This window comes from Suricata suricatta, chromosome 11 (assembly GCF_006229205.1).
Source record: "Suricata suricatta isolate VVHF042 chromosome 11, meerkat_22Aug2017_6uvM2_HiC, whole genome shotgun sequence".
Lineage (NCBI taxonomy): Eukaryota > Metazoa > Chordata > Mammalia > Carnivora > Herpestidae > Suricata > Suricata suricatta.
Genome location: NC_043710.1, coordinates 54,140,808 through 54,166,875, shown reverse-complemented (window position 1 = coordinate 54,166,875; position 26,068 = coordinate 54,140,808). Strand labels below are relative to the sequence as shown.

Below are 26,068 nucleotides of genomic sequence, written 5' to 3'. Positions count from 1 at the left end.
GCCCCATTTGGCATCTGGGAGGAGCAAAAATATGTATCATCATGACCTTTGCCTTTCAAGAACTTGCAGTTTGGTAAGAGACTTGTAATTAGTATATAAGAAGAGGTAAGGCTTCATAGACAATGTGGCATTTAGCCTGGGTTGGAGATTGGTAGTATTTGGGTACAAGGAGCTTGGTGGAAAGATTTTCTGGGCATTTGGAGTAATGTAAGCAAAGACATCTGTAATTGAAAAAACATTTTATCTTGTGCTGAATTCTGAAGCTGTATGTCTGAAAGCACTGGCATAGCACTTGACACGTGGTGGGCTGTCGTTGTGTGCTGGCTTCCCCTGCACCTGCTCGTTAGTCCCTGCTCTTCCTCCAGGACTACGCAGCTCTCTTTTCCTGTTCCAGACCTTTGTTTTTTCTTGGTAATGTTTATTTATTTTTGAGAGGAGAGACAGAGTATGAGTGGGGGAGTGGCAGAGAGAGAGAGGGAAACACTGAATCTGAAACAGGCTCCAGGCTCTGAGCTGTCAGCATGGAACCCAGCAGGGCTTGAACCCACGAACCGTAAGATCATGACCTGAGCTGGTCAGGCGCTAACTGACTGAGCCACCTTGGAGCCCCTCCAGACCTTTAAATATTAGGAGACAGAGCTCCAAGCTAAATAAGCCTTGGTTTCCTAAACTGTAGTTTCAGGTCTTCTCCCCAACCTAGTCATTTCCTAATGAAATAGTCACCAAGTTTTGGTACCCTTTCTGAATTACAGTGTGGCATGACCACAGTTGTGAGGAATAGGGCAGTCATCATTCCTTTTGTCAGAGATTTTATGCTTCTATTAATATAGTGTGAGCTTGCACTAGCTTTTTTTGGTAGCTGCATTGTGCTCCTAGGTTCACTGCATTCTGTAAGCTTGCAGTCAGCCCACCTGTTGTGAATCAGCGCTTCCTCTATTTCTTTAGCCTTTTGATTGGATTTGTTTGCCAAGCTTGTTTTAACCTAAAGGCAAGACCACTTGTAAAGCAGCATATTAGCACAAAATGCCACCTGAGTATGAAAGTAGTGGTGCTAATGTGGAGATTACAGTGAAGAAGAAGGGCCTTTCTCAACTTGAGCCTAGGAGAAGAGGGTCTCATCAATAGGAGAAGGGTAGCTTCAGCCCTCGGATCCCTCCTTTCCACTTAAGGATTTTCCTTTGTCATTTTTGTCAGTTGTGGTGTGCTGGCCCCAGGCTGAATGTGGGAAAGAAGTGGAGAAATGGGATATGCCCTGGAAGGCAGTGTGGTTCAGTAGAGAGAGCATGGGTCCCAGTCCCAAGCTGCCACTTATTGGCCAGTCATCTTAAGCAAGTCCTTAACTAGTCACAAGATCAGATGAGATCATGTCAGGTGCCTGATACATAGTAGGCTCAAGTGTGTGAGTTCTTTTGACTTCCCTATTCAGGAGCTCTCCACAGTATGCTGGGTGCTCACTGACCCTGTACAGAGCACCTGTGATACTTAAAGCATTTATTTGTGTCCTCGTCCCGTTTCCCCAACCCCAGTTCAGACTGGGAGCTGCTTGTGGAAAAGGTCCATGTTTGATTCATCCTCTGTACCCTTAGTGCCCAGCACAGAGCCTGGCTTGGAGAACATCCTACTTAAGTTTTGTTATTGGAATGAACCTGAATTAATGAAGGCCAGTCTTTGCCTCCACCTGTCTCAGGGGCCAGGTATTGTGACTGACTTTGCACAGTCCAGTATTCACTAAAAATCAGCTCATGGGGTTCCTGAGCTTGGCACTGGTGGCTCAAGTGCCAGCCCTGTTGGAGAAGGCAGTCACTTCTGTGTCTCACTGTGTCTCACTGCCATTCTTGCCCAGCCGCCCTCTGTGTAGCAGCCTAGAGTCCTGCTATAGTGCCAGTAGGTGGCGCCTGTGGCCCTTTCCCACTTCAGCTGCCCTGACAGGCCTTTCCATCTTGTCACCAAGTTACCCGGGCAGCTGCTGACTGGGCTGTAGCCCTGGGCAGAGGTACCCAGATAAGGGTGCCCTGGGCCACCCTCTCCCCTTTCTAGCCTTGTATTACAGCTTTTCATGTTTTATTGGATCCAGCCTTGACATGCACTGCTTGGGGAAACAGGGATGTTTTCTTAAGAGGATCCCAGGAGATCATTAGGGGAATCTGTGCTTCTGCCTGTCCTTTCTGGCACAGCTCATACCTCTGCCTCCAGGAAATTGTCCCTGTGGTTCTGTTGCTCTCACCTGCCCTTACATGGTACCTTCTTCAGGGTCCTTGCGTATATTTTAGCTGTTTGCCTGGTGTGGAGTTGGATAGTCAATGCCTTGAAGGACACAGTGGAACTCATCTTGCTCAGAGTGCTGTAATAACCACAGTCTCATGAAAAGTTTGTGTAATGAATGGGTGAATAATAGGAAATGGGTCCCTTGAAAAATCGTTATTCAAACTGAAGGATGTTCTACAAACAAACAAAATTTTGCCTTCCTCTGCAAAAGTGACAGAATTAAGAAAATCAAAGAAAAGCTGAGCAACTATTCTAGATGAAGGGAAACTGAAGACCCATGCAATGCCTGGTTCTAACATTGATTCTGGCTTACATCTGGATCACAGGGGTAAATTTCTATAAAGGATATTACTGGGAAAATTGACAAAATTTGAATATTAGATAAAAATATTTTATCCACGCTAAGTGTTCCAAATTTCGTCATTATTGGTTAGTGGTTATGGAAGAGAATGGCTTTGTACTTGGAAATATGTGCTGAAGTATTTGAGAGTAAAGGGGCACATAATGTCTAAAACTAACTCTCACTCTCACATGGTCCAGGAAAAAGTAGAGAAAAGGAGAGGCGCTTGGGTGGCTCAGTTGGCTAAGTGGCTGACTTTGGCTCAGATCATGATCTCGCGGTTTGTGAGTTCATGCCCCATTTTGGGCTCTGTGCTGACAGCACGGAGCCTGGAACCTGCTTCAGATTCTGTGTCTCCCTCTCTCTCTGTCCCTTCCCCTCTGTGCTCTATGTCTCTCTTTCTCTCAAAAATAAATAAATATTTTAAAAATTCTTAAAAATAGAGAAAAGAAGTGGTTAAGCGCAGGAGGCACAATGTAACGAGAATCTGAGTAAAGGATAAATCTGAGTTTTTTGGGCTGTTTTTTAACTGCTCTGTAAGCTTGAAATCATTTCAAAATAAAGTTTATTTTTTAATTTTTTTTTAATGTTTTATTTATTTTTGATACAGAGAGAGACAGAGCATGAGAGGGGGAGGGGCAGAGAGAGAGAAGGAGACACAGAACCAGAACCAGGCTCCAGGCTCTGAGCTAGCTGTCAGCACAGAGCCTGACGCGGGGCTCAAACCCACAAACGTGAGATCTGACCTAAGCCGAAGTCGGAGGCTTAACCGACTGAGCCACCCAGGCGCCTCAAAATAAAGTTTAAAAAAATAATCTGTGAGGGGCATGTGGGTGGCTCAGTTGGTTAAGTATTTGACTCTTGATTTTGGCTCAGGTCATGATCTCACAGTTTGTGAGATCAAGCCCTGCATCAGGCTCTGCGCTGACAGCTTGGAGCCTTCTTGAGATTCTCTCTCTCCTCTCTGTCTGTCCCTCCTCTCCTCAAAATAAATAAAGAACCTTAGAAAAAGATCTGTGTTAAGTTTCTGCTTGAAACAGGGAGATGGGACAAAGAACGGTCACCCAGCATTGGACTTCGTTCCATTTCATCTAGTACTATTCAGTGAGGGTCTGACCCAGCTCCTGCGCTGTGTGCTTTTAAACAAATGGAACGCTTGTGGTAATGACAACTAACATTTGCAGAATGTAAGTGCTTTTGCATGTGGTATTTCCAAGCACAGCACCCTTGTTAAGTAGGTCTGGCAGGCTGAGGGGTGACCGAGGTTCAGTCACGCAACCTGGAAGAGATAGATGCAGGCTTATATCCAAATCAATCCAGGCTGATGCTTTTTGAACCTCCACATCTGTAGGTGTAAAAGGAAGTGTTGGACTGATTGATCGATCTCTGTTGGTCATTCTTTATGTCTAGAGATTTTAAAACTTTATATGATAGGAAATAACTAGTTAGGAAGCTTACAGGCACATTCTACACATTCATTGTAAGAGCTGCATAAATGCCTGCCCTTCTCCCTCTCTGCCTACCTGCTTCCCTTTGGAGCACTTTGGGAATGGCAGTGCTGGGGGAGAGCCATCTCCCTACCAGGAAGAGCATCTGGAGAGCTTCCTAGAGGAAGTGGCCCAAGTAGGGCCTTGAAGGAGAGTGCTTTGTTCAAGGAGCAAATGCAGAAGACACCAGAGAGGCCTCATGTCTCTGAAGTTAGAGCATCTTGTTACATTGTGCCTCCTTAAGGCCACTGGCCCAGGCTGGATTCTGTGAGCAGACTTCTTCCTCCCTTGCCTTGCCCCTCTCAGCCCAAGCTAACTGGCTAGATAAGGCGCAGATGGAGGCTGTGTGTGTGTGTGTGTGTGTGTGTGTGTGTGTGTGGATACTAGCCCCAGGCATCTTACCTCTGTTCAGACAGCCTGGCCTGGTGCTGTTATTACTGTAAACAGGACCTTCTGCGAGGCTCCAGCCAGAGTCCTGTTGCCCAGATAGTGATCATGATTGAGTCTGCATGGCTCACTGCTTCCAGGCCTCTGATGCAGGTGGGTCAGGGGTCCCCACCCTTCACCCCCCCTCCCCAGCTGCAGCTGAGAGCCAGTTAATGTGAAGGATCCGGAAATCAGTTGGAACAATGCACGATTGAAGTTCAGTGGCCGCTTTGTATTGATTGGTCGTAAAGAAAGAGGAAGAAAAATCAAGTGGTACCTCCCTCCCCTGAGTGGAAGAGCTGGTTAGCCGGAATAACCCAAAAGTGCCCCCATATCCCTGTCTGGGACTGTCTCCCTCCTGTAGACAGCAGCCAGAGGAGTTGTCTTTTCTTTGGAAGCCTTGCTAATGCCTGTATCTGTCAGGAATCCGCTTTTCAAATTTTGACATTATACATAATTAGAATCCTAAGATTGTAGAACTGGCAGGGACTTGATAAATCATTTAGTTCAGTTCCCCTATTTTACCACAGAGAAAAGTGAGGCCCAGAGAGACAGATTTATCCAGGGTCATACAGCTAGTTCCTGAGAGAGCCATGACTAGAATCCATGGCCTCTGGCTCCAGGCCTGCATCTTAATTATCCCAAGCCCTGAGCCTGAGAAGCCACATCCACACACTCCCACATAGCACAGGAGCCTAAGTTCTTTGAAGAAGACAGGCCCAACCAATATAAAACAGGTAAGATCCAACGTAAGACAGGTATTGGTGAGAGACATGTGTAGGAAAGTGCTATAGACATGTACTCATTCAGTCCCTGAACTTTGAGAGTGTGGCTGTGGTGCCACCACAGGGAGTAAAGAGACAGGAGGGTCACACTGACTAGAGGAGAGGGTGAGGGGACAAGGAAACTGATGTGTTTGGGGAGCCTGGGTGGCTTGGTTGAGTATCTGATTTTGGCTCAGGTCATGATCTTATGGGTTCGAGCCCTGCTTCAGGCTCTGTGCTGACAGCTCAGAGCCTGGAGCCTACTTCTGATTCTGTCTCCCTTTCTCTCTCTCAAAAATAAATAAACATTAAAAAAAAAAAAGGAAACTGATGTGTGATACAGGTTAGCAGAGGTCAATGAGGCAGCATCAAGGTTGTCTTAGGGAACACTTGGAGAAAGAAGGCATAAGGGTTTTTCCCCCCTATGAAAGTTTTGTTTAAAAAAAAAAAAGAGCAATAGTATATTCATTGTTGCAAAAAAAACAAGACTTAATACAGAAGCACTCACAGCAGGAAAGGAAAGCTTAATACCCCTCATCCCCTTTCCCCCTTAACTGTTTCGTGTTTGGTCCATAGCCTTCAGATCTATCCTGGATTCCTGATATATCAGAGCAGCTTTGTTTTTGCTCTTGATTTGTTACTTTCCTATGGAAATCTTTAGGTCTTGGGCTAGGATGCACTTTTCTGATTTGAGACGGTTTATCATTCCACAGAAAATTTTGAGCACTTAAGTTCCAAGTTCTGTGTACACCTTTCACATATCCTAGTTTACTCTTAACTTTCTTAAAATGGGGTAGATACTAATTGGAAAATGATAATAGTACAGGATGTTCTGTTTGTCCAGTGCTTTATTGCATGTCAGGTATTTTTACATATTTTACCTCATTGTTTCTTCATGGCACCCCCGTGTGACTTGTGGAGTAGGGCCGCTGGGGTCCTCCATTTTTTAACAGTTATGGAAACAGGCTCATAGAGCAGTAGCTGCCACTCAGATGAGGGGACCAAGTGAAGTTCAGAGAGGCTAGGTCATTCATTCATCCACTGCTGCCCACTCAGGAATGCGGGAGCCTGCATGTGGGCCAAGTCTATCCTGGGAATTCCCCGACTTCACCCCACTGCCTGAGAGCGGTGTGAGATCTGGTAGCTCCTGACCGCTAGCGTGGCCTCCTTCCTGTCTGCTGCCCTGGGCCACCTCCAATTACTGTCACCCACTACTGCTTTGCCAAGCAGGAGACCTAGTTCATTAGCGAAGGGCCTTCCACAAGTCTGGAGGGAGCCCAGAAAGGCCTGCAGTGCCCAACCCCCGGACACAGGCGACTCTGCCCTGAGTGGCAACCTGCATTAAGCATTCCACTCATCATCTCAGGGATGATGGAATCCTAACCTTTCCGGAGACACCGTGCTCTGTCACAAGCATTGCTCTTTTTAAAAGAGATTAATTCACTTGCCGCATTTTGTCCTTTGGTGAAAATCACAGGGGAGAGCAGGGGTGGCTTTCTCAGGCCTGAGAGGCCCTTTCAGCCACTCTCAGCAGGCAGCCACCCGCAAGCCCAGCTGGCCTGTAACTTTGAAATGACTGCCTACTGGGCATTCACTTGCAAAGCAACAAAATGAAATGGAGGAGACCTGGGTGTGTGAAATCCTAACTTTGAGCACAGAGGGGAAGTGGGGGAGGGGCCCCAGCCAGCTCCGAAGGAGGAAAAGTTGTTTGTAGCTGGGTTCACTTGTGATGGTTTGTAATGTTGGTTCTGGTCCTTCTTTTATTTACCAAGTGCCACCACACCTTACAGAGTGCTACCATGTGGTATCTCTTTTAATCCTTACAGCTACCTTGCACAATAAAGATTAATATCCCCCATGTCACAGCTAGTAAGCGACAGAGTGAGAATCTGAACTCCAGCCCTTGGACTCCAGGGTCATTGCTTTTTCCATTACATCTGAGCCCCAGGAGGCTGCAAAGAATGATGCTCAGTCAGGATGCTGTGCAGGGCTCAAAAGCTGGATGTCGCTGAAGAACACCAAGGTTTGCCTTCTAGGAATGACCCTTCACGTTGGTGTTTCTTCAGATTTCAGTGTCCCCTCCTGAAACCCACAAGAACCTACAAGGAGGCAGAAGCTTAGGATGAGATACCTTCTGGAGCGAGTTAGAGTAGGAGGCTCCAGCCCTGGGATGAGGGCCCAGGCTGCCTGACTGCTCTGTGCTCATTTGGTTCTGTTCATTGACAGGATAGCAAGTTCAGAAAAGCCCTCTCTTCCAGCAGTCCTCCTCACAGAAGAAAACTCAGCATTGTGCAGAAAAAAGATAACGCTGAAACGCTGATGGCCGTTTAACAAGTAGCTCAAAATTGTTGCTAATCAGACATGCAAACTAAGACAATAATGTGAGATCCCTTTACACCTATTGGGCTTGCAGTCAGTAGGAAGCTGGCAACTGCCCGGTGTTGGCTGGGAGAGCAGGACGCAGGGACACCCCTGTCTCACTGGTGGGAGGGCAGATGGAGCAGCTGTCCTGGAGGGGACCCTGGCACAATGTAGTCAAACCAAGTAATGTAAACCCTAAAACCCAGGGATCTCACTGTAATACACGCCTAAGAGAAATACTCACACCAGCCCAAAAGGGCACATATTCTTTTTTTTAAATTATTATGTTTATTTATTTTTGATACAGATTAGGAGAGTGCCAGAGAGAAAGAGAGACAGAGAATCCTAAGCAGGCTCCACACTGTCAGCGCAAAGCCTGACATGGGGTTTGAACTTAGAAACCATGAGATCATGATCTGAACTAAAATCAAGAGTTGGATGCTTAACCAACTGAGCCACCCAGGCCCCCCATAAAAGGATGCTCTTTGAGCATCACTTTTGGTGGCTGGAAGATGGAGGCTGCCTCAGTAGATATCTCTGGGAGAGCAGAGAAGGAAAAATCTGGTGAATGTGCCTTGGAGAATTATATAGCAGTTTTTAAAAATGGAATTATAGTATACTTAGTGTGAGTTAATCTTAAAATGCAGTTATTTGTGGGGAAAAAGTAATAAATACACACACGGGTGTGTGTGTGTGTGTGTGTGTGTGTGTGTGTGTGTGTGTGTAATGAGAAAACACTGCTTGGCTCAGGTTTTGGAGAGCAAGAACCTCTGTCTTGTCTCCTCCCCAGGAGCCAGCATGCAGCTGGGCACAGAGTAGGTATGTACACATATTTGTTGAATAAATAAATAGAGGAGTGCCTGGAGCCAGGCTGAATGAATTACCCAGTTATCCTCGGTGACCCTGTCTTAGAATCCCTGGGTATTGGCCAACCGGCCACTGCCAGCTTCAGACTAGAGCACATTGTTCCGTCCAGGGGGTGGAAGTAGGGTGAGGTGGTGGGCAGAAGTGACCCTGTATTGAACACCTGCTATATGCCAGGTACTTGGCTAGGATCCCAGCAAATTAGAGGTTAGTGTCCCTATTCGATAGATGAGAAAACTGAGACTCAGAGAATTGATTTGCCCAGGGTTATCTAACTGGACTAGAATTTGAATCCAGGTTTGATTTATTACAAAGTCCTTTTATTCATCCTTTTCATTACACTATACTTGGTCCTCAAAGGGCGTGAGGAGGAGGCATCTCAATCCTCTTCTTCAGCCCTACTTCCAGATCAGAGCTGCTTCCAGAATTCTCAGGGCCCAGACAGGGGGAAACGGCTCACTGATCCGCTGGAGATGGGAGGGATTCTGGCTGCACTGAGCTTCCTGGCCATGCCCTGGTTTCTCATTTTGCTGCCCTAATTTGTCTCCCTTGGTCTATGTTCCCACAGCTCCCAAACTGCCTTCTTGTCCCCACTTTCTACTCTCTCCCCTTTCAGAGTCCTCTTGCTTAAGGTACCAGGTTAATTTTATAATTTCTTTTGCACAAAAACCTTTAATAACAACCGTTTTGCCTGTGGTAAGAGTCTAAGGAATGCTAAATAGGTTTCTTCTCTGTTGCTGGCTTTAGCTGATTGATGATGCCTGATTGGAATGAGGGTTATGAAGGATTCTGAGGTTTTTTAAAAGGCTCCACAGTAAAAACTTCTGGGAGAGATTCATGATTTCTGACTTAGATGCAGGAGTGCAGGGGTTTTTAACCTACGATCTGTTAATTGATTTCATGAAGACCTGTGAACTCCTGGACATTGTAAAAAAAAAAAAAAGTTCTTTTTTGCGTATGTGTGCTATTGTGCACTTTTCTGGAGAGAATCATCAGCTTTGGTCATATTCTCAAAGAAGCCTATGTCTCATAAAAGGTGTATGCCGCCTGCCTTGGCCCTGTAGCTTCGCTCTAGAGTCCCTGTTGTAGGCCCTGCATACCTTGGCAGCTGCCTGTTTCTCTGCTGTGAACTGTCACCTGGATGGATCTACTTGGTGATTTCCGAAGATACCTTCCCATTGCTGCCCTGTTTCTTGAGTGTCTTGTTCCTTTTGTCTTGACTGTTGTGCACTTCCTTCCTCGTCTCTAAACTGTTTCCATTTTTCAAGGCATAGTTCACGGCTTTTCCTTCAGAAACCACTTTGATTTGCTTCAGCAGCTCCTGATTTTCTGGCCTTCTGGGCTGAGGACCAGAGAAATGAAGCCATCCTATCAGAATCACAGTTAGGATCAGAACTCCAGGCTCTAAACTCTCAGATCCATGTGCTTTCCACAGCACCTGCTAAACCAGGGAAGGTTTTGTACGTTAGGAAGGAGGTTTTGTGCAAAAAGAGATGTTTGTCTTACAGGGTTCTTAGTCTCTTTAATATTCTTGGCCATAGAAAATTGTTTCTGCATAAAAGAAGCTTAACTGTGTGTGGTAAAGAGGCCCAGGAGTTTCACCAGAAGAAATCCTCCGAATTAGAGGTGAGAGATGAGTGATTTCCCAATCTCCTCTCTCGATATTCTTCCCTCAGATTTTGTGCCCAGTCATGCTGCCTTCTCTTCTGGGGGAGAGGCTTTAACCTCTGCCTGATATATTCCTTCCTTTCCTCATTTGTCAGGCTACTAACTCTAACATATCTCCTCAGGGAGGCCTTCCAGGTCCTAAGACTGGGGTATGTTTCCTGTGTGTGCACCTGCAGCCTGTGCTCCCCATTCACAGTGCTCCTCTGATGCGTGATTATGTGCTTACTGGCCTGTCTCCCCCTTGGCTTTTCCTCTTGTCTTTTTTTTTTTATCTTTATGTTTTTAAATTTATTTTTGAGAGACAGAGAGAGATAGCGGGAGCAGGGAAGGGTTAGAGAGAGAGAGAAAGACACAGAATTTGAAGACAGGCTCCAGGCTCTGAGCTAGCTGCCAGCACAGAGCCTGATGCAGGAATTGAACCCATGAACCACAAGATCATGATCTGAGCTGAAGTTGGATGCTTAATAGTAGACTGAACCACCCAGGCACCCCTCCCGCTTGGCTTTGACAGTGCCTGTCTCCTCCCTTGCGTCAGCACAGGCCAAGTGAATGGATATTCATGTGGCTCCTCCTCCCAAGCCTTCATCACCTGCTTAGCTAACTTCTACAGTACAGAGTTTTTATTTGGCTTGGTTGAAAGAAGCAGTTATTACAGATTGTGGCGCAAGAATGGTGCTAGGACTCAATCTCAAGCCTCTAGATTCTCTGACGGTGCTCTTTCATTTGTTCCCCGCTACAGAGTCCTCCAAGCACCGTCCCACCCTTTCCTTAGAAGCAGATCCTGCCTTATTGGTGAATTGCTCTTGATTTTTGGTCTCCCCTTTTCCTGGCCTCCTGCAGCACTTCTGGTGGAAAACCATACACTGCAGTCTTTGATTTTCTGCTGTCCTAAGTCTTCCCTCCACAACTATGTCATTTGTTCCCTAGGGCACACCCTGTGTCTTCTCACCCCCGTCCCAGAGTCTAGCACAGGACCAGGCACATGGTAATTGCTAAAATCAGTTGAGTATCTTGTTTTCCATGTGCCGTGGAGTACGGTTCAGTTTGGAGGAAGGGTGTTGAGGTGAGGAGAATTCTGGCTATAGAGCATTTATCAACGTGAACTTCAGTCACTGGTCACCCCTTAGTCAGCAAGTCATGTCACTTCACTGAGCCTGTTACCTCATCCATGAGAAGAGGAGGTTAGTATCAGCTCTGTAAGGTTCTATGAAAAGTAAATGAGAGCATGTTTGTCAAGTTCTGAAGGCCGTTCCTGCTTACAGTAGGTGCCCAGTAAGAGGCTGATTCTGTTTACTCCCCTTCTCTCTATCCACCCCCACATTGTAGGGCCCCTTGTTCCCAGGACCCCGAGTTCAGGATTTTAGTGATACATATAAAACTTTGTGTTTGTTAATTTAACCAGCAACTGTTGAGCTCCCACTATGTGCTAGGCACTGGCATAGAGAATCAGGCTTGTGTGGACTCTCCTAGAAGCCCAATATAGCATTTCTTCCTTCCTTCCTTCCTTCCTTCCTTCCTTCCTTCCTTCCTCCCTCCCTTCCTCCCTTCCTTCCTTCCTCCCTTCCTCCCTCCCTCCCTCCCTCCCTCCCTTCCTTCCTTCCTTCCTTCCGTCTGGATCCTGCTTTGGATTCTGTGTCTCTCTCTCTGCCCCACCCCCTCTTTCTTTCTTTCTTTCTTTCTTTCTTTCTTTCTTTCTTCCTTCCTTCCTTCCTTCCTTCCTTCCTTCCTTCCTTCCTTTCTTTCTTTCTTTCTTTCTTTCTTTCCTCCTTCCTTCCTTCCTTCCTTCCTTCCTTCCTTCCTTCCTTTCCTCCTTCCTTCCTTTTCTTTTCTTTTTGTAATATTTGCCTATTTTTGAGGGAGAGACACTACACAGAGAGAGACAGAACACAAGTGGGGGTGGGGCAGAGAGAGAGAGAGGGAGACACAGAATCCAAAGCAGGATCCAGACTCCGAGCTGTCAGCACAGATCTCGACTCAGGGCTCGAACTCACAAGCTGTGAGATCATGACCTGAGCCAAAGTTGGAAGCTTAACTGAGTGAGCCACCTTGGCACCCCAATCTAGCATTTCTAGCATTCTTTCCATGTTTCCTTGGGTTTGAGGTTTTGAATTTCCAAATAGCCACCATACAGAGAAACTTGAGGAGGGTGATCCTTTTGTAAACTGGGAATTACCTAGATAAGCAGTGTCATTGGGCATTCAGTGCTAAGCATGGGGAAGTTCTAAGGATGGAAAAGAGATCTGTGGATTGGATGAGCTAAGGAAGCCTTCTTAGGAGGGAGCCCTCAAGCCAGGATTGCACCCCATACCATGGAAGTAGGAATAGAATAGGCAAAGAATCAGGGAGAGAGCATTCTGGACCAAAGTAATGCGAGTGTCAGGGTATTATGGTAGAGAAGGCCCATTTTTCCTCAGAAGCTAGAAGGATAACAGCAGGGCCAGACTCATGTAAGAGAAGAAGGAGAAAGGTAGGGGATGCCTGGGGAGGGGGGAGATTGCCCAGAGGAATTAAGATGGGTACTTAGTTCTCAAAGACCTCTGACTGTTTCCAGATTCATCTAGCCTCCTTATTTTTTGACTGTCTCATTTCTTCCACTCTTACATCCATGATAAGCCATACACTGAAAATATTTCTTTTTCTAGGCTCTTATCAGAAGGTGCAGATGTCAATGCAAGGCATAGACTTGGTTGGACAGCACTCATGGTGGCAGCCATCAGCCGAAACGACAGGTAAGAGATCTCCTTCTGCACAGGGCTCCCTGCAGACCACATTCCAGAACCTCTCCCACCTTTGCTTGTCTCCCTGCTGTTTTCTCCAGAAGCAGGGTGATGGAGTGAGCAGAAGGTCAGGTCTACACCTGGTGCAGTGGAAACTATAGGAGATGTGGAGAGGGAAGAATATAACTTTGGATCCTAGCTCTAGCTTTCATGGGCTTTGTGACATTAGGCAAGTCATTTGCATTATTGAAGTCACAAAATGTTTGAAAGGTATTTTAAGTGGTTGAAGGTACACATGTGAGTTACCTTCATGTTTTTGTTTTCCATCATCTGTCCATGTTGGGAAGTATGTAGTCACAGTGAGGGCCCACTAGGCTATTTCTTTGGAGGTTCTGATGGAAACTAGGGAAGGGGGGCATTCTTTCTCCCATTGGAGTCCCTGCTTTTTTCATGCCCACTACCCCATTTCTTTAAGGGGTAGCTGTTTTGTAAAGATTGAAATTGTCCCCTGTGTGTAGAGAGTTACTCCAGTTCTCACAACTGCCACGAGACAGAGAGAGAGAGATTTCTCATTTTGTAGCTGAGAAAACTGAAGCCCAGAGAGAGAAGGTGTTTTGTCTGAGATCACACAGACGAGTTAGAACGTGGTTTGGCTGCCTGCAAAGTGTGTGTGTTTTGCTTTACCTCACTGCTGCCAGACCCTGGACCAGTGCTGCAGGCTGCCTCTCCATCCCAGTCTCTAGCTATAGCTGTGGGGAAAAAAAAATTGATTGAAAAGGAGCAAAAAGAAAAGCTTTCAAAAAAAAAAAGCAGACTGGGCACTTTAGTAGCAGCAACTGAAATGGATAGTTCGAGTTACCAGTTTAAAAAAATTTTTTTAATGGTTTTTTATTTATTTTTGAGAGACAGAGATAGCGCGAGCAGGGGAGGGTCAGAGAGAGAGGGAGACACAGAATCTGAAGCAGGCTTCAGGCTCTGAGCTAACTGTCAGCACAGAGCCTGAAATGGGGCTCAAACCCACGAACCATGAGATCATGACCTGAGCTGAAGCTGGATGCTTAATCGACTGAGCCACCCAGGTGCCCCTCAAGTTACCAGTTTTAATTTTCCTTTTAAGCAGATTATTTAAGCCTTTGGTCTGCCACTACCGGCCTCCTTTGGAAGGCTCATAAATGTGGTGGAAACCAACAAAACAGGGGTTTTCTAATATCAAGGTGGCACTGCTTCAGACTTGCTGAGTGACTTAGCTATACTTGAGATACATCTTGAGTTCAGGTCTGCTCCTCTGTCTTGAACTTGTTCTCAGCATTCAATTTCCTTATTTGCCACTTAAGCTCCAAGCCCTTAAAAGAAAACTGGGTGTAAATAGGCTTTGCAGTTGAGAGTCCTGGAATCCAGTCCTTGTTCTGACCCTTCACTGAATTTAAGAATTTTGTGGGCACCCTATTTCTTCATCTGAAATCACTTATTTTTACAAACATTTGATAAACATCTACTCTGAGCCAGACTCTGTGCTCATCATTGGAGAACAAAAGACTTGGGGGCTCAAGGTCCAATGTGAAAAAGAATGGCAGGTAGAGAGACAGAATATAGTGTAATCAATGATGTCAGAGCCATGTGGACAGGATATTATCAAGGCAAAGGTATGAGAGGACTGACTCTGTGAGCAGAGTAGATTCTTGCTGTATTTTTGTGAGAACCCAGTGAGATAATGTGTGTGCTGCCTGTTACAAATGGTGAGTTGTTATTCTCTGTTGCCCATATTAAACGTCTCTACACGTAACACATGTGTTTATTCTACCAGCGATGCTCCCTTCATCACCACCTTCATGCCACCCATCAGTCTTCTTTCACAGCTTGCGAGTATCTCCATCCACAAGAGAGAGCAGGTGGTGGAGAAAAGAGAAGGGAGTGTGTGCCCTTCTTTACGTAGTATTTTCAGCACTGAGACATAATAGGAAGTAACACTATACTTAAGAGTACTGTCAGTCAGTGAGCAGATAGCTGGTAGATGTGCTTTGGGGACACTTCTCTCTAAATCTAATGAGTTGTTGGCTTAACTGATTGTCCTGTCTTTCTCCAGGGCCATTAGCAAATCAGCGATGCTTGTTGAGCAAAGTGAGAGTGTTGGCTTGTATTTACTTGTTTTGGTTCCTAGGACTAATTATTGGTGTTTTAAACATCTATTTTGTGCTCTTCTCTTCCTTCCAGTGCTTAGGGACAAATTTTTATTGGAAATAGCAAACTTTTTAGGTTAATTTGTTCATATCATATATATATGTATGTGTATATATATATATATATATATTTTTTTTTGGCACCTGTTATTTGCCAGGCATTGTTTGTGACAAAGATCCTTGCCCTTATAGAGCATATTTCTATTCTAGTGATGGTCCCTGCATAGAGAGTGGCAGGAACAGATTATAAACAATAAATATAATGTATAAGTAAACTACATACCGTATTAGAAGGTAAGAAGTACTAAAGAAAAGGAAAAATAGGGGCACCTATGTGGCTCAGTTGGTTGAGCATCTGATTCTTGTTTTCAGCTCAGGTCATGATCCCAGGGTTTTGGAATCGAGCCCTGCATCAGGCTCCACACTGAGTATGGAGCCTGCTTGGGATTCTCTCTCTCTCCCTCTACCCTTCTTCCCCACTTGCCCTCTCTCTAAAATTAAAACTTTAAAAAAAATTAAAAGAGAAAAAGGAAAAATAGAATCTGATGTACCTTGGTCAGGGTGAGTAGGCTTCATTGGAAAAGTGCTGTCTTGAGAGACGATCATCATGTCTATGCCACTATAATCTGCCAGAATATTTCTCATGATTAGAAGTGTGCTAATCCTCAGGGCGCCTGGGTGGCTTAGTTGGTTAAGCATCCGACTTCGGCTCAGGTCATGATCTCACAGTTTGTGGGTTTGAGCCCCGCGTCAGACTCTGTGCGGACAGCTCAGAGCCTGGAGCCTGCTTCGGATTCTGTGTCTCCCTCTCTCTCTGCCCCTCCCCCACTCATGCTCTGTTTCTGTCTCAATAATAAATAAAATTAAAAAAAAAAAAAAAAGTGTGCTAATCCTCATTTCATCAATCACCAAGCCCTCTGTAATCACATTGGCCAGGCCTGAAATACCACCACCTTTCAGTTGGATTTGGATGAAAGGAGGGTAGAGGGGCTGCACCTCTTGATTCAAAGCTTAGAGCAGAGAACCTTCACCTCCTTTAGATGTTGCCACCCCTCAAGCTCAAGAGACAGGTCCTGAGTCCATCCAGTCATTTCACCTCACCTCCCGTTAGTGAGTACCTGCTTCATGCCTTGCATCCTTAGGGATAGAGCACAATAGTCTACCCTTAAGGAGATTAACATCTTGTGAACTGTTATTTATATGTGTATTTGTTTTTTAACTTAATTTTGAATAGTAAAGACAGTACTATTTTATTTAATTTTGAATAGAAAATACAGTACTGTAGAACAAAATTTTTAAAGTATGTATGGGAACTTAATTTATAATTTATTCTCTCCTTTTATTTCCAAAAAGGGTTTGTAGTGACTCAAATTAAAATACAAATATAAGTGTACACAGGAGAGTTAAAACTGGATCAAGATCAGAAATCATATTGGTAAAAGGAAAGATAATTGTATCAGGATTGAACGAGAGATTTTCTTTTCTGAAAACAGGTTTATTGTTTTTGTAAAAATAATATAGAGAAGAAAGTAGCAGTCAACTGAATTCCTTCTGTCTAGAGATTGATCTGTGTGTGTGTGTGTGTGTGTGTGTGTGTGTAATTTTACATTAATAGGACCATACTGTACTCGCTGCAAATCAGGTAATTAGTGGAATTAAGTATTAATTTAGATTGAAGTTTCCTGATGAACAAGGCAAAAAAGGGACCCAGAGAGTTTGGTTCTTCAGGAAAGAGGAATTTTGTTCTGGCACCCCTTTATACTATCATTTTATGTATCCGCCAAACACTTTTTAAAACTATACTGTGTCTGGTGTTCATGTGCTAGGCTGTGAGGGGATTCAGATAATAAGCATCACAGCCTTTGCCTTAAGAAGCTTGCTCGGACTACTGACATCAAGGACTCAAGTAATATGATGGCCATTGTTTTCAGTAGCCGTTCTGCCAAAGATTTACCAACATTCTACTAGGATGATCCTTTTGCCAGCCCTAGTGACAGCTTGGGTGTACTAGTGACTTGAGCAGTCCCTGGGGATGGACCGCTTTTCCACAATGAGACCTCCATAAGCCTCATGCCACAGGCACTTGTTTAGCCTGAGTCTGGGTGCCTCATTCTGTGTTGCACTTTGACCCAGCCCAGCTAAAGGCTAAGCCACAGGGTCCCAGGATGGTCACTGTGACTTAGCATAGCCTTTACCAGCTCGTGCAAATATACCCAGACTTCAGCTAAATTCAATTAGTTTTCTTTAAGAAGGGAAAGAAATCCAATTTTACCAAACATGGACAGACGGTGGAAGGCACTTTGATGTTACAACCTCTCAGTGATGCTTTACTTAGTCACAAGTTCATAAGCAAGAAGGCTTAATTACTTGGGAAAACACAGGATTAAAACTGGATACAATGGCTGAGTATCCGTTCTTGGGCGACTTGATTCGAACCCATGTACCCAGTTCGTGTGTGGTGCGAACTTTGATGTGTGCTATGACAAGCTGAAAGTCATGACCCCCTTGGGGAAGCTCCTTCACATGGCGTTTGCAGGATGTGTAGGCGGAGAGGCAGGGCCTGCCCAGCCTGTTTGCTCAACTTTGATGTCCAAGCAGCCACAGGCCCCGCTGTTTGCTCTTTCACTGAAGGATGGATTGGGAGCCTCCTACCTTTCCCAGTGGACAATGGCCAGCAATGGAGTGTGACGACTGTTGACCATTCCAGGAGCCTGGCGGACCAGAACAGGGCTTTAGGAGGTGCAGAGCCTGGGGGGCCAAAAGCTGTTTATAGGACAGACATTTCTCCAGATGTAGCTTTCATAAAACCTAACGTTGGTTGGGTGCTTATTGTGGAGGTAAAAATAGTCTCATGAGTTTTAGCAGTTACCAACTGCTGTTTGACCTCTGTCAAGTGTCACTAAGGTATTTGTAAAACAGAAGGTGTAAGTCTGTTCAGTTTCATTCATCAGTGTTTACATGCAAGGGATAGTGGTGTGGCGGAGATGTGGTGTGATTGAGATCCTTATACTTTTTAATGACTCAAAACCCATGTCTGATAAAGGAATAGAGTCCAGAAGATACAAAGAAGTCTTAAAATCAACAGTAAAAGGGCAACCCAATTTTTTAAAACTGGGCAAAAGATTTGAGCAGACATTAACCAAAGAAGAGATGGATGGCAAATAAGCACATGAAAAGATACTCAGCATTATTCATTTAGGGAAATGCAAGTTAGTATCACAAGGAAAAACCACTGTACACCTGCTAGAATGGCTAAAGTGTAGAACGGCTGACAGTACCAAGTGCTGACAAGGATGCAGGACAGTTGTCATCATTGCTGATAGGAATGCATTATGCTGTTACCACTTCGGAAACACTTTGGCAGTCTCTCATAAAGACAAACCATATTTACCGTGCAATCCAGCAAAACCAACTCTTATACCAACTTTTTCCACAAGCTATAAAAATATACATCTTGGGGGTTCCTGGGTGGCTGAGTCAGTTAAGCATCCGACTTCAGCTCAGGTCATAATCTCATGGTTAGTGAGTTCGAGCCCCACATCAGGCTCTCTGTGGTCAGTGTGGAGCCTGCTTCAGATCTTCTGTCTCCCTCTTTCTGCCCCTCCCCGCACTCACTCTCTTTCTCAAAAATAAATAAGCATTTAAGAAAAAGCAAAAAGAATCATTTTCAAAAAAGACATTTTTAGTAGTTTTATTTATAATTGCCAAAAACTGGAAATCATCCAAACTATTCCACAGTTAAAAACAACAACAACAACAACAAATTACTCAACACGTGCAACAGCAGGAACAAATCTTGAAAGCCTTATGCTAAACTAAAGCCAGACACAAAAAAATAGCTATGATATAATTCTGTTTCTCGGACAATCTGGAAAAGGCAGTACTGTAGGGATTGAAATCAGGTTAGTGGCCTCTAGGGTTTAGGAGAGGAGGAAGGGCTCAAAGGCACTCTTGGGTGATGGAAATATTCTAAATCTTGATTGTGGTGATGATTGTACAATCAAAACTCATCAAATTATGTATATCTTAAAAAGGTAAATTTTACTGTGGGTAAATGATACTTCTATAAATTGACTTAAAAAAAGTTAAAATTTTCTTGGATTCTTAGGTTCAAGTCCCGCATCAAGCTCTGTGCTGACAACTTGGAGCCTGCTTTGGATTCTGTGTGTCCCTTCCTTTTTTGCCCCGGCCACCACTCATTCTCTCTCTCTCTCTCTCTCTCAAAGATGAATAAAAATTAAAAAAAAATTTTAAGGCCATCATCCCTGTCTAATTTTCATTATTAACTGTGACTAGTGGCACATTGAGAATTCATGTTTGTCATGTCAAAATGAATTCGTATAGTTCTTGGTCACCTGGACTGTTTAGATTTCCTATTGTTGATGGTATTGCACAGTGTATAACTCTGATTGTTAGTAGAGAATAAAGGTTTGTAACTTCACATAATTTGTGATTTCGTGAAGTATAATTCCTAATGAACAATGACAAATTCATTTACAAGTGATGCACAGTGAGCTTATATAAATTCACAGAGTGTCCTGTGATTCTTCATAGTAAGAAAAAAGTACAGGGTATGGGACTGGGAGCTTGCCTCCCATCCCACGTTATCCTCAGACTCCTTGTCCCTGGACTGCCAGGCAATGAGACCACCTGGATAGTGTGGCTGTTGTGCCTCAGGGACCAAGATCCTGAAAGAGTGGGAGGGTTGGGGGGAGATTCAGATTTGAGTCCACTTGGGGTTATGGTTGCTCTGAAAGCCCCTGCCTCAGAGAGGATGAGGCTGTGAAGCAGAGCTCCAGCCAAACTGTTTGAAATTCCCCACAAGAGTCTCCCTCCCTCCTCTGCTTTTTTCTCCCGGAGTGCATTTCATCAGCATCGGAAGGACTGCTTCCCGGCACTGCCTTCCCTGCTTGGCCGTGGTCCCTGAGGAGCTGATCTAATGAGTGGATAACACGCATTTGCCAAGGCCTTCCTGGATGTGGTACCTGGGCTTTGTTAATTTTAAAATGCCGCCATCCTTGGCTGAAGACCATTTAATTTCCTCTCATAGCAGTCATTTATTTTTAGCATTTGCTTATTTTCCCTCCACCTTCTGAGACCGTGGGTAGGTGGGCATTAAACCGTGTCTTTAAGAAACCAGCAGCCCAAACCAGATTCCTGGCTGTGCAGGCTTTCTTTGTGGGGCCAGCCACTGCACAGGTGTTCTCAGAGAGGTGCTGCTCTTGGAGCTGGACCCAGGGGCAGCTTCCCCGAGCAGCTCTCCTTTGCTGGTTGGCCAGAGCAGTGCTGGTAGAGCGCCCCTGCACCTGTGCTTCAGTGCAGGTCCTTAGGGGGCCCAACCACGTAAAGGTCTGTCCTACCTTAGAGGCCTACACCCTCTTCCCAGGCCCCCATTCTGTTCTTGGCCTGGCTGCTTGTTGCAGAAGGGTGTTTCCTTTGCCCGAAGAGGCTGTGCTGTGCTGACTGATCTTCTGACTGTAGTGATGATCATGGCCGTGGTTGTGATTGAGTGCCTTCTGTATGCCAGGCACATGTCAGGCACTTCTCAGGCTGACTCTAATCCTCACTGCAATCCTAATAGGGAAGGATTATTATCCCTATTTTACAGATGGGGAAAGTGAAGCTCAGAGATGCCCATCATTGTCTAATAAGTGAAAGAAGGAGCCAGTATATGAAGCCAGGTGTCTTTGAATGACAGATTTTCATTCTTTCCACTGGCGTACGCTGCCTGTGGAGGGAGATGGTAGGGAGCAGGGCCATGGTTTGGCTTTAAGGGGTGCCAGGACCAGAGTGAAGCCAGCTCAGTCAGGGTTTCTTGATGACCCCCTGGTGTTGAGATGTGTTGGATGGTTATGAGAAATCTATAAACAGACAAAACATTCTCCTTTTCTCAAAGAGCTGACAGTCAGGGGGTGCCTGTCTGGCTTAAGTTAGAGCATGCAACTCTTGGTCTTGGGGTTGTAAGTTCAAGGCCCATGTTGGGTAGAGAGATTACTTAAAAATAAAAAAAATCCTAAAAAGCTGACAGTAAAGGGATAAACAAGTCCCATTTTAACTGTAGAATGAGGCAGAATGTGGTCAGTGCCTCAGAGAAAATCACTTATAGTGCTGGGTGGAGATCATGCCATGTGGAGGCAAGATCATTAAAGGAAGCCTTTCACATGAGGTGGGCCTTGAAAGATAGGATTTTGATAGAAAGAGTGGGGACTAGAAGGACAGCATTTCCAGAAGAAGGATTGGTGTGAGCATAGGTTCACAAAGGTGAGAAAGTAAGAATGTGCCAGATCTGGTTAGAGGATCTGGCAGAGGATAGAGACCAGAGAATGTGAAGGAAAGGCCTTATCCAACATAGGCCACGAGCCTCTCAGTCTGTGGTAGTCTAGTGTGGGTCAGCTGTAGCTCTAGAGCCAGATTACCTGGGTTCAACCACATTCTTCCTCTTACTAGTTATGTACTTCGGCAAGTTCTTTCACTTATCTGTGGTCGTTTCTTCACATCTACCATAAAATGGGGATAAGTAGATCTACCACAAAAGACTGTTTTGAGGTTTAAAAATGTAAATATATGTAGTGTTTTAGAGCAATGCAATGCCTACCATATTGTAGGCACTTGATAAGTGTTTGTTACTTTAATTAGTGGTAGTGGTGTCTTATTTATTGTTATTATTGTTGATTATTGGTCACTCCAGGAGGAAATTAGTGAATGGTCTACAGGTAAGCCTGTATTACTTGTCTCTCACCAATACCTTTAGGTGACTCAGAAATAGTAGGGCTTTGGAGATTCTTTTTCTGCTCCTTTTCATCTAAGAAGCTGGACCTAGAACATGAGGCCCCAGAACAGGACCCTTTGATGAGGGACTGGCTCTTGTCCCAGGTGGCCACCTGCCCAGTGCTGGACAGTGCTCAGTATTTCCCAGCAAGAAAGGGTGGATGAGAGTGCTGGCCAGGTGCCCAGAATGCCAGCATCATGCCCCCAGAAAAGTGTGCCGAGCTTGATGTTTCTTCCACTGCTGCTGCTGTGGCCGATTATGTCTGAGTAACAGAGTCATTTCTAATCCCATTTGGAATCGTTGCTCAAGATAATCCTGTTTCATAGTAATGATATTCCAATTCCAGCATGCACTGATTCTAGTTTGGCAGATGCATGCCTTGACCTCATGCAACCCAAGACCATGCTCCCTGGAAAGCAGTGCCAGCTCATTTACCTAACACAACAGTCTCAGGATAACCCCCCTTCTCCAACACTATACCCCTCTCAGCGATTCTGTGTTCAGGGCCCTCTTGGAGAGTTTCAGTTGGGACCAACAGGGAGAGCATCCACTGTTGCTCCTGGTCGTGGGGGAGGATACCTCACGAACGATGTTCCACTTCTAAGGACTGTGATATGGTTCACTCCCACATCTTTTTTTTTTTTTTAATATTTTTTATTTATTTTTGAGAGAGAGAGAGACCACATGATTAGGGGAGAGTCAGAGAGAGAGAGGGAGACCCAGAATCTGAAGATAGGCTCCAGGCTCTGAGCTAGTGGTTAGCACAGAGCCCGACTCGGGGCTCAAACCCATAGACTGTGAGATCATTACCTTAGCTGAAGTCGGACCCTTAACTGACTGAGCCACCCAGACGTCCCTACCCTCACATCCTTAAAGACATCAGATTCACTCTGTGCCATGGGCTGCTTGTCTTGTCTTTCCTTTCTTTCTTTTCTTTTCTTTTCTTTTCTTTCTTTCTTTCTTTCTTTCTTTCTTTCTTTCTTTCTTTCTTTCTTTCTATCTAAGAGAACAAATCTACCTTTATTTTCTTTTCAGTAAGTTTAAATCCTTAAGGGGTACAGCATCACATGGATTCTGTGGCCAGAGGCCTTACCAGGAAGGTTGCTTTGGCATTTGGCATGAAACATGCTACCAGTTTCACAAGAACAAGTTACTTTTCTCCAGATTGCTCTGGTTTTGTTCGGTTTGCCATCAGGAGTCACTGTGTTGTTCTTTGCTTTGTACATATACAGACATCTCTTGCCTAGATAGAATTCAGTTTCATCTCGAGCATAAACATCTTCAGTTTTAAGAAGGGCTGTGTGCTCCCATTGGTTCCAAAGACTTCACTTAGAGCCAGCAAAAATTGCCTCAGACTACAGCCTTCCAGTCATATTTGTCGTTTTAGGGGTCCTGTTCCCAGCAGGCCTCCACAGACTCCAAGATGGTGGAAAGGGGTGAGCTTCTTAGCTGCAGGCTAGTGAGTCAGGAATATACAGTAGTATAATAGGTGTGTGTGGGTTTCAGCAAGGTATTTGTCTGCCTCTCATGACATCCACATGAATAAAGTATGATGTGGAGAATAGTTCAGTCAGACTAATAAATGGTGAATGACCTATTTCATATGTTGTGTATATGTGATTGGAGACTGGAGAGCAGACTCAAGTCGTGAGCCACAGGGCCCCATCCTTTTCAGTAGTTACATCAGTGATTCTATTGAGACTATGGATAAATGCCAACCCAATTGGCAGATTAAATGAATCTTAAAGAGAGAGCTAATATGTTAGGTGAAAGAATCAGGGACACAAAAAAAGAACTCAGTAGGCCAGAACAATGGTTAAATCTGTGGTGATAAACATTAATAGGGACGAGTGTTTAAGTCTACAGTTAAAAAAACAAAATCCAACTGTAGAATGCAGGGTGAGGAAGACTCAACTAAGCAATACTAGCAAATAAATCCCAGGAGCTGACTAAAAACTTGGTGTGTGTATCAGCAGTGCAGTGTTAAGGCCTCAGAAGTGAATTGATTCAACAAATATTTACTGGTCTATACTGGGCCTTACGTGTGAGGAACAAATGGCCAGGCACAGTCCCTGCTTTGGGGAGTACATAGTCTAGTTATGTGTGACAGTGGTGAGGAGCAAGAGCTCTGGAAGAAGACTGGCTGAGTTTAAAACCTAGCGCGCGTGCTCTCTCTCTCTCTCTCTCTCTATGTTTTTTATTTTTGAGAGACAGAGAGAGACAGCAGGAGCAGGGAAGGGTCAGAGAGAGAAGGAGACACAGAATCTGAAGCAGGCTCACGAACCGTGAGATCATGACCTGAGCCGAAGTTGGACACCCAACTGACTGAGCCACCCAGGCACTCCTCTATCTCTTAACTGGCTCTGTTTTCCCATCGGCAACATGTGAATAATAATAGCACCTACTTCAGCATAGGGTGATTGTGAAAATTAAAATGCACATAATACTATTTAGTGCATAGATATCTGGTGTTACTAATATTTTCTGTTTTCTTGTTGTTAATTTCATCTGGAGTTGAAGAAAAATACCAGCCCCAGCATGCTCTTATAGATCATTTGCCTAGAGAGAGCCTAATCAGGCCCATACTGTGGTGAAATCCCTAATAATCAGAGCTTGACCACATTGGCCCATAGGTTCGACAACCATATATTATAGAACACAGATTGAAAGACATGAAAGATAGGGAACTATATTTGAAACCAGGCTGAGGATATGAAATTGAGATTGTCTTGCAGACTCTGTGATGGGTGGTCTTGATTCCTCGGCCCTCTCCTTAATGTGCCATGTCTTCCTTGAGCCTTGCCCCAAATGGCCTCACTACTGATTTTGACCTTTGACCATCTGAATGAGACTCCCTTTTAACCTTGCTGGCTGCTATGACCTGCTTTACCGTCCGAAAATGTCCTGTTCCTGGTACACCATAGAGGCTCAGCAATTAAGGGATAGTAAGACGCACTAGTGAATGGATGGTTGGATGAGTGAGAACCAGTGGAGTTTAGGGGCAGATGTACGAGGTTTGGCCTCACACAGACCTGGATTTGAATCTTGGTTCCTGTGCTTAATTAAGGTGTATATTTTGGCAATTCATGTTATCTTGCTGAGCCTCAGTTTATTCACTTATAAAATGGGCTAGTACCTCATTGTAAGTGGTTATATGGAGCTGAAATAGTGAATGTAAAGTGCTTAACACACTGTGGCTGCTGTTATTAGAATTACTGATTTTTACCTCTTCAGGGAAGTAAACAAATGATTATTATCCTCTTTTGAGAAATTTGGGGCACATTTTCTATACAGGTACTATCTGATCTTTAGTTTGTTTCCTAAAGAACCTGTTTTAAAAAGAAAACTTCTCTCCTCACCCTCTCCACTCCCAGTTCATGCTCCCATGCCATAGAATCTTTAGAATTAACACATGCCAGTGCCTTTGGTCAGGCCACCCTGCTTTTCTGACCAGCTCACAGACCGGCCAGTAGACTGAATGAGCCACAGCTCATTTGACTTTCCAGCAAACCTCCTGAACTGTGACCCCTTGCTTCCTCCCTTCATCGAGGTGTGCACTGGGTTGAGAATAGGTCAACCCTTTGTCTTCTCCTTGGGACCCGTGACACTCATCACAGTGACCCAATGCTTTGGATGTGGGGGGTAGAAAGGAGGAGGAGTTGGAGGAACTTCTCCTGAAGCTCAACATTGTGTGGGGACGACCTGGAGCTGGGATCACTGCCCTTCTTGCTTCACCAACTCCAGCTGCTCACCAGCTGTCTTTGACACGTGCCTGGCCCAGCATAGGCCTCGGTCCACACCACAGGTTTCCTCGCTTTTTCCTAAACAATGTGGCAACCCCAAGCCCCTCCGGCCACTGAGAGCAGAAAGCCTTAACATTGATCAATATAACTATCTTCCCATGCATTGTGACACCTCATTGTCCTGAAAGCAGGAGCTCATCAAGGTCGGTGTGAACCAGCCTTCCGACATGAGCTCCCACCTGCAATCTAATTACAGCCTGATCAGCAAATTAAAATGTGCCTCTTGGGCCCTGTGGCTCCAAAGGGAGTTTCATGAGTCCCAGGAGCTGCCAGTTAGGACCACTTTCCTATTTATTTCCTCACCTTTGTCTGGGAATTGCCTTGTGGCAGGAAAGACCTGGTGTTCAGGAGAGGAAGATGAAGGTTTCCCACAGCTAAACCACCTGCGGCCTAGTTTGTACCCTCAGATAGGAGATGGCTGGACAGG

General features: G+C 44.9%; 1 protein-coding gene across 11 annotated transcripts in view; it reads left to right on the top strand.

Moving 5' to 3' along the window:
- The window catches only part of CLPB (ClpB homolog, mitochondrial AAA ATPase chaperonin), a 165,282-nt gene that overhangs the window by 16,022 nt on the left and 123,192 nt on the right, over positions 1 to 26,068 (top strand). For 10 of the 11 annotated variants that reach the window (XR_003900434.1, XR_003900433.1, XR_003900432.1 and 7 more), the window contains exon 3: positions 12,818 to 12,904. Coding sequence is in view for 7 of the 11 variants with exons in the window: in XM_029915718.1 (XP_029771578.1) it covers positions 12,818 to 12,904 (87 nt within the window). In the remaining 4 variants the exon portion in view is untranslated. Of the gene's footprint in view, positions 1 to 10,048; positions 10,134 to 12,817; positions 12,905 to 26,068 lie in introns of all 11 variants that reach the window. The other variant, XM_029915725.1, reaches the window with a different exon arrangement.